The sequence below is a fragment of the Excalfactoria chinensis genome, chromosome 6 (genome assembly GCF_039878825.1).
Source record: "Excalfactoria chinensis isolate bCotChi1 chromosome 6, bCotChi1.hap2, whole genome shotgun sequence".
Lineage (NCBI taxonomy): Eukaryota > Metazoa > Chordata > Aves > Galliformes > Phasianidae > Excalfactoria > Excalfactoria chinensis.
The window spans coordinates 14,511,212-14,520,173 of record NC_092830.1 but is presented as its reverse complement, the minus strand read 5'-3'; the positions used below and the strand labels follow the sequence as shown (position 1 = coordinate 14,520,173).

At 49.1% G+C, this 8,962-nt stretch overlaps 1 protein-coding gene across 1 annotated transcript; it reads left to right on the top strand.

Annotated features, from left to right (window-relative positions):
* Positions 1-1,593: 1,593 nt before the first annotated feature.
* On the top strand, positions 1,594-7,754 carry TACR2 (tachykinin receptor 2). Its single transcript, XM_072340542.1, has 5 exons — positions 1,594-1,994; positions 4,959-5,153; positions 6,432-6,588; positions 7,047-7,243; positions 7,559-7,754. Exons 1-5 carry the CDS (start codon positions 1,594-1,596, stop codon positions 7,752-7,754), a joined length of 1,146 nt encoding a protein of 381 aa, XP_072196643.1.
* The last annotated feature ends 1,208 nt before the right edge of the window (positions 7,755-8,962 follow it).

Here is an 8,962-nt window from a genome sequence, read left to right as displayed (position 1 = left end):
AGGCCTCTATCGTGCCGGTAGTAAAAGCAACAATGACAGCAGCCAAACCCAGTCCCTGCCTTAGGTTGTCCCTTTCCCTGCTATGTCCCCAGGAACACTGCAGGAACAGATTTTGCTCACGGCCACAGGCAAGTATGAATTCTCGAGGAACTTGGAGCTGCCTTTGCAAAAATCACTCCAGTTTGGAAGCAAAAAGGCCAAGAGTGCACGCTCCCAGCTGGCCAGGTGCCAGGTCGATAGCCTTGTCACAGCAATACCAGCCAGAAGGTTAAGGCAGTGGGTGGAAGTGAGTGCAAATCCCTGGTGACGGCATGGCACACGCGAAACACATCCTGCTTCCAACAGAGCAGGCATAAGCTGCTGCCAAACAGCCTTTTAAACCTCAGCCTTGCTGTGCTGCTTGTATTTATGTAGTTTGCTCCAGCTCTGACAGTGAACAGACCTGTGCTCACTCAGACCAGGCTGCTCACACACTTTTCTGCACCAGCTGGAGGTAGGGCTGAATTTCCAGTAGCTGAAGGGGGATTTCTGGGGCTCCAGATGGACCCTGGTTGCCAGCATCCCTCCGAAGTCGTACCAGAAGTCACTGCTCAGGTCTGGCTGTGGCAATAGGCACTGGCAATCCTTCATGCACCAACAGGACTTGCTGCTTCTATTTGCATAAATTAAATCATACTCCCTCTATTAAACATTGACGGCTGAGTCACGTTGTGCTGCACAGTCACCATTCAGTGAAACGTATCAAAATGCTGATAAGCTGACAGATAGCTGCAGAGGGCAACTTGCTCAAATCTCCTTGAGTATCATTTCCTTTTTGCTGCAGGAGCTCCCATGAAGGCCCTGGATACACAGGGACCACAGCAATGCAGCCACCCTTGGTCTCAGCCTCCAAATGCTGATACAGCAGCACGTCCATTTCAGAGATTATTCCCAAACAAACGGGGGGAGGAAAAGAGCTTTAAGCACCACTTTGCTGCTTTTCATTTGATGCCAACTTGGTTGTTTAGCTTTTGCCTGTGAGACTCCACCTCCTTTCTGAGTCCCCTTAAACCACGTACAACATCTATCCCAGCGCGGCTCCTGCCCAGCACACCAGCAGAGAGCCGCGTCCCCACAGTGCTGAGGAGAGGTTGGGCACCTGATGCCTCCACAAACCACCACCACACAACGAGATTCCCATTGGATTGGAAGGATTTGTGGCTTGATTCCTCTACCAACATCTTCTTGGCTCTCCGAGTAAACTAAAGGAAGCGATTGCCTGGCACCGATTTGGGAAATATCCCTCTTCCTATCTTGTTCTTTTTTAAGGGAAAAAGGAACACGAGTGGGAAGAGTTCTTCTCTTGGTTCCACTCTCTCCACACACAGCTTACAATGCCAGGCAGGGAGGAGGCCCTCACTATCGATCATCTCCTCCTGGCACTTCGCTGCTTCACTTGGAAAACAAGAGGAGGAAAGGACACAAGACACTTCATCCCAGCGTGTTTTTAACGGCCGTTGAACCACTGGATTGAGGATTCATAACATCAGTACTGACTGCAAGAAAGCACGCAGATGCCAGATGATTTTGTTCTGTGCCTAGCCGGAGAGAAAAATGAGCACCTTTCCCATTTCAAACACAAGCAACATTTCACAGGCTGACTACCTCGAGGACGACAACTGGACGGCGGTCACCCAGTTCACCCAGCCGGGATGGCAGATCGCTCTGTGGGCCATCACCTATTCTTTCATCGTTATCGCCTCCATCGTTGGCAATGTCACTGTCATCTGGATTATCCTGGCTCACAGGAGAATGAGGACCGCCACCAACTACTTCATCGTTAATTTGGCCCTTTCGGATTTATTGATGTCTGCTTTCAATACCATCTTCAATTTTATCTATGCCAGCCACAACGTCTGGTATTTCGGTGAGGAATTCTGCAGGTTTCAGAACTGGTTCCCCATCACCGCAATGTTCGTGAGCATTTACTCCATGACAGCCGTGGCGGCGGAGAGGTAAGAGGTGAAGGGGGAAGATAAGATCTGAAAAGCCTTCCCTGGGTTATAAACCATGACTGTAATGCTTTGTGTGATTGGCCCCCACCTACCATGTCAGAAGAGTGGGGTGAGCACTAGGCAAGTAGGCTATGGGTTACAGGCTAGTCCTGGCAGGAAAGTGTGCTCTTCTGGCTTATCTGCTTATCTCCACCCTGAATCTATAACAAGTAGAATCAGCTGAAATTTCATTGTTCCTGTGTTACTTACCATAGAATGTTCCCCTTCCATCATACTATCTCATTCTTTCTTTTCAAACCATGAGGAGCCATCCCAAGCCATCCTTGGGATGGAGCTGCAGCAATAGGCACACACTCTGGGATGCTGAAAGCATTATAAACCACAGTCCCACTTGAGAGCCCGGTGTGCTGGAAAACCCCCAGCAACAGTGGGAAGTGGATCAGGAACAGCAGTCGGTTGCAGTGGTTCACAAGAATGACACGTTCCAAGAGAGGGAAGTAATCACAGCGATTTTGTTTGACTTCTGAGGTAATCAGCATTTTCGCAATACTCTTTACATCTTCCAAGCCTCTTTACTCGAGCTTAACTTCGGGCACTCACTGTGTTTACACCTCATTGGTAAGCAGCGTGATGCTGTTTTTCTTTTTACTATTAAGTGGTCAGAAGTCCATGGGAATTTCCTGCCCTGCAGGCAGTGAGTGAGGGCACGGAGGAGCTGAGTGACCTTTGGGACTCTGCGCTCCTTCCTCCCATCCTTCTGCCCTCCCTCTGTTCATTCTGCTGTTTGCCTGACTCTGGGAACCTTTCCGGCAGAGGCCTTCCCTTGTGCATCCAGAAATACTGCTGCTTCCTTATTGAGCCCTCCTGTTGACTCCTCAGTTTCCCTCCAATTTCCTGTTTCTTATCAAGCGTGCATATCTGCAAAGGGCTCTTCCAGGGAGACAGTCCCTCTGGAGCCCCCCCAGGAAGCCTTGCACAGTGACTCATTGGGGTGAGTCCACCACTCCCGCCCCACTTGGGGCTGGGCTCACCCTACGCACCCAGTAGCAGGAAGCAGGAGACGGGCGCATCGCAGCAGATAAACAAACCAGCTGACGAGAGAAGGCTCTGCCCTGCATGCGTGACACCCAGAAACTGGCCCTGCAGCTTGCCAAGTATGGGGCAGGGGCCGCTGCCATGGCTGGAAGGGTTGGTAATAAGTGCAGGGATGAGTGATGTGTTGATCGCCCTGCAAATGAAAGCAAGGCTGTATTTAGATGCAACAGCAGCTCCATCTGAGACTCCGATACACTTTTGCTTTTCCTGGCTAGAAATCAAGGGCTGTTGGTAACAGCTGTTTCATACATGCAGTCTGCCAAAGATCTTTGAAATAATCCCATTTCAGCCTGTCCCTATGACTCCCTGCTCTCATTCCCTAGGGACATTCACTGGAAGTACCTATACAGCCAAAATCTCCCCAGTCACATGGCAAGGATCAGAGAAAACTTTGCATCTCCCCACAAACCATATTTAGCTATTCTCGCTTACCCTTAAAATAGATCCTGACACGGTCTCCTGGAAACTCACAGCTTCCATTTATTGTTATGAGAACTCACGTCCTCTTTGGCTCCATTGTTTAGGTTTAACAAAACACTGTCTTTTGAACCTGTTTATTGTAAGGAAGGGGGACAAGAAGTGATCAATCCATTCATCATCGCTGCCTGCATGGACAGTCGTGGCCTCAATTGCTCACATCCCACATCCTGGGATGCTCCAGGGTGGAGCAGGGGTACAAGCAGGGGGCAAAGGCAGATCTGCACAGTAAGAGGAGGAAGGAAATCACCTCACAGCATGGTGATACTTCAGGTTCCTGCTGTACAGGCTGCTAGTCAGGCTGCTCCAGCGGCCATACCTGGCACCCACTGGTCACTAGAGCTGCAGATCATGGGTTTGGGAAGCACTCGGGAGAATATTTGCCACGTGATGCTTTCCTGAGCAGGTTCAAGCATTGTGTAATACCACCTGCAATGAGCTAAGGAAATGCAAGGTGACAGGAGAACTTTATAGCTAAAAAAGGCTCTGCCGTGTGCAGCTCTGACTTACTGACTGCACTGCCCGTGTGGGCAGCCACTTTCCGTCCCGCAGCAATGTCGGCAGAGCTCCCTCCCAGCAGCTCAGCCAGCAGACAGCACAGGATCCACAGATTTCTGGCCAGAGGCCATTGGCATTTTCCACTCTATTTTGCCTTTGTAACAGCTATGACAAAGACCATGGACAGCACGACAAGAAATGCATAATTGATTATGTACTCATTATGATCCCAGGCATTTCTGCTCAGGGAACTTAAAACCAGGCAGAGAAGTAACCCAATAGTCAGATGTGGCGTGAGGGCTCTGAGCAGGTGTGGGGTGGAACAGACAGCCCATCCCTTAAATCACAAGGGCTCTGGCTTTGGCAGACAGAGGTGGGTAGCACAACAGTTTCCCACTGCTAAGAATCAACAGGGAAAAATTAAAGGATATTGAGTATTGTGGCTCCAATCTGCTGCCTTCGTAATACCAAGTATCAAATGAGATTGACACAGCAAGGAGGGAAGAAAAGCAGCACGTAACTCCAAACAAACACAAACAGATTACAGGAACCAAATTTTAGACTAAAAGTGCAAAGCATTTTAAAAAGAAGCAAAAAAAAAAACCCAACAACCCCAGAATTCAAAGCAAGGGAAACACTTGTGGAGGACTGTGTGCAGGCAGCATAGGTGGTGCTTCCTCCTTGCATCAGAGATCCATTCATCCATCCATCCACCCACATGGGACTAGCATACCCTACTTTAAGACTTGTAGTCAACCCCTTCAGAATGGACTTACATATAGAATAGCTCTGAAAATAAGGCCCACCGTATTGTTGGGTGAGTTTTTACATTTGCTGTATTTGTTGCACAGTTTACCAACACGACCATAAATGTATTACTCACTTTTCTTGCAGGTATGTGGCGATAATTCATCCCTTCAAGCCCAGGCTTTCTGCTGGAAACACCAGGGTCATCATTGGAATAATCTGGTTGGTGGCTTTTGGGCTTGCCTTCCCGCAGTGCTTCTATGCTGAGATCATGATGGACAACGGGACAACAAAGTGCATCGTTGTCTGGCCAGATGACATTGGGTCGAAGCACCAGCTCACGTGAGAGAGGGGAGGAAACTCACCATTTCCGCAAAAAGTTACCAAACTAATTTCATGTCTGAGCTGTTGGCTGAAGACAATACTGGGGGAGAGGGCTGAGGAAGGGGGAGATTTGGGAGAACCACATAGCAGGGGAAAATAGGTTTGGGGCAGCTCATCCAAGCTCACTTTTAGTCAGCTGGGGGAACAGCTACCACGTGATCACGTTCATAGTAAGGAAGGGTGAAACACCATCCTACCCTGCTTTGCAAAGTGGCTGTAGGAGCTAGGAACTCTAGGCTCCTCCTGTGGTTGCTTGCTGCTGCTGTAACTGGTTGTCACACAACTATGTGCCAAGTGCCAGGAGCTCTGTGTGAGCCTGGCTGATATGCAGACAGTCCAGCATCATAAATCTCTGTGTGTTCACCAGCTCACTGCCCCTGCGCAGCCTCAGACCTGCAGGATGGGGAGGCAGAGCTATAGGAGGTAGGCTGGGATCTGTGCTGGGAAGGCAAGAGAGCAGCCACCCCAAGGAGCAAACAACAGCAAGCAGCCTGACACCGATCCCTGTGGTGCTCTGCAGAACAGCTGAGCCTGGTTCCTAATGCAATGAGGAGCTATACAGCGTTGTCATGCAGAGAAAAAGCATGCGTACCCAGCCTTGTGTGGGCAGTGCCAGCAGCGTGTGCCAGGGCCTTCCTGCCTAATCCTAGTTTTCACACTGTTTATGCTAATTTGACAGCCACTGTAATTGAGTGAGCAGGTTGTTCCCACCCCATAAATGGTGCTTGCTTAAAATAGTCAAACCCAAGCAGAGGAGCTGTGGGGTAACAGGGAAGGCCAGAGCTCTCATGCAGCCGAGGCCCATGGCAGCACTTCCATCTGGAGCAGAAGCAAAGTTGCATGGTGGTGACAAATGCTTTCACAGTGTGTGTGCTCTCAAACAAGAACAGCCGCAATATACCACTCACCTGCTATAGCCCAGCAGCAGTCAACCATCCCACCACAAGAGAGATGAGTCTTTGCTGGAGTCACCATCCCTGGAGGTGTTGCAGAGCCATGGAGATGTGGCACTGAGGGACGTGGGCAGCAGGCAGGTGGAATTGGTCTGGGTGAGCAGAGAGGGCTTTTCCAACCTCGTGATGCCATGATTCTGTTCACAGAAGCCCCTGTAATGATGTTGGTAGGCAAAATTTCTAGATGATGCTTTGGAGCTGAAGTTGATGGGAGCCAGACAATTTCTGGAGATCCCTTCAGGAGACACACTGATATGGAAATGTGCTTGTTTTTCTTTTTCAGGTATCACATTGCCGTGATCGTGTTGATTTATTTACTGCCTTTAATGGTGATGTTTGTTACATACAGCATTATAGGAATTACTCTGTGGAGCAGCACGGTTCCAGGCAACCACGTTAATCGAGTCCGCTACAAACATCAAGTTAACGCCAAAAAAAAGGTCAGAAGTGTGAATAAAAAATGAGCAACCTCAGCACAGTCATCCCCTCTAGCTCCTGTTCCAGTTAGAACCTGCATTGAATATCAGATCCTGTAGGTTTGGGCATCAAAGGTTGATGGACTGTATCTTAGGCCAAGGGACAAAGGGCATCACCCAGTGAGCACAATAAAAAGCGGTGTTCTCCACATCCCAGCCAGGCTCCAAGGAAGACAGCTCACATCAGTGGCATCAGGCTGGGCTGCCTGGAAGTCCTGAGAGCAGAACATCATGCCTGGTGAAGCCACATGCCCTCCTGCCCCTCATTTCCACCACCAGGACTGGTTTCCTTGCCCGAACAGCCCACACACAGCACTTCAGGGGGACAAAAGAGGCCCAGAACAGTAGCAGAGTTCTGTATATCTCAGCAGGCTCAGCCAGAGGCCCAGGTATAATGCACACTTCTTGTTTGTTTTCCCCAGTTTGTGAAGACCATGGTGGTGGTCGTGATCATTTTTGCTGTCTGCTGGCTGCCCTATCACATATACTTCATCCTGGGGAGCTTCAAGGAAGACATCTATCAGCAGAAGTACATTCAGCAGGTTTATCTCACCATCTTTCTTCTTGCCATGAGCTCAACAATGTACAATCCCATCATCTACTGTTGTCTCAACCAAAGGTGAGTAACATGCTTTAATACAAGGAAGGAGGGAAGAATCCGCAGTCCCCTCAATGCATCTGCTGGCCCAGCACCAGGCTGATTCAGCTGCTTGCTCCTCTCTGAACCCCCAGCATGGGCATGAAGCTCATGTGGGTCTGCACACCTCCAGCAGTATCACCCCAGTTTCACTGGGACACCACCAACAAAATGCCTGACCATGAAGTGGCACCCTATATTTCCATGGTGATTCAGGGGTGGAATCAAGATGCACATTTGCTCTTTCTTTGTGCGATTGAAGATCTCTGTATTTATTTTCTTCTCTTATGCCTACAGGTTTCGTTCTGGTTTCAAATTAGCCTTCCGGTGGTGTCCATGCATAAAAGCAACTGAGATAGACAAGCTTAAACTCACAGCCCCATCTCTCTGTCAGTCAACCCGCAGAAAGGCAAAAAGATCAAATTCCAACACAGAAACTCAATTCAACGAGAAAGAGAAGACATCACTTACCCTCGCCCAGCAAACCCTTTGATTTCTTCTGAAAAGCCTGCCCTGAAACTGTGCCGAATTCTGAGGTTCTCAGGCCTGCCACTTCCTCCCTCACCACTTAGAAGTGAGAAATGGTTCCCTAAAGAGTTATCTTTGCATGGATTTTTATATGCTTGTACCAAAATATGACGTAATTTTCCTGTTAAACTGTGCTCAGGTGACTCCTCCACCTTCACCTCCTTCCTTGTGGCATCCAGCTGGGGACACTCTGAAGAGTCACAGGCAGCTCCTTAGCCCCCACTCTGAGCAGCCAGGTTTGCAGCACATGGTGTGACACATGGGTGTGCAATAGCCATGGCATTTCTGAGCTTTGTACTCTGAAGCTGCCTGTACCACAACCTCAGCAGCCCTGCAAGGTCCCCATCACAGTAGCCCCTTTGTTGTCCCCTTCTAGACTTACCTGTTTCTGTCATCACCATTCTTCCCTCCTCAGATACTAAAATAAAGGCTGAAATGTGTCATCTTCAAAGCCTGAGACACGCGCACGTATGCAAAACAGGAGAATCTGAAATACAAAAGTGATACATCCTGTAACACAGTATTTTATACCAGATTGATAAGTAGCACCTTGCAATCCCCTTCACCTTTCATGACAGGTTTGCATGTAGCATTACAGTGCCATACCTTGGCATGCAGGAAGATCCTACAATTCAACAAGATCCAATTATTTCAAATGCAGGGTCTAGAGGTTGCGCAGACTCTCGCTGCAGAGAAGCAAAGAACACCTCCACAATGAGCTCACTATTTTATTCACAAAAGCCAAACCTCTCTCACATGCAGCAGTCCCTGAGGACTTCTATTCTCTAGGGGTAAGAAGCAGTTTGGAAAGGGAATCCCCACCAGAATCCATGCTTCTCATGGAGTAAATCGCCTATAGTCCACTAAGGTAGAAAGTCACATGGTCAGAAACACAGACTCCCTCTCTGCTTGCTATGAGCTGCATCCAATGAACAACAAACCGGTGCCCACACCTCCAAAACTCAGTCACCCTAAGATCAGGTTGCTGTCAGCTCTGTGCCTCTGCTCAGCTACAAGAGGGAGCACCAGGCACAGAGGCCTGCACAAGCACCCTGTTGGAATAAACACACATGCACAAAACCCAGGCACCACCAGGATTAGGCTCTCCCTGCACAATAACTCTTCCCAAAGCTGGCAGCCAACAGCACCTCTTCCAGAAAGAACCACTAAACA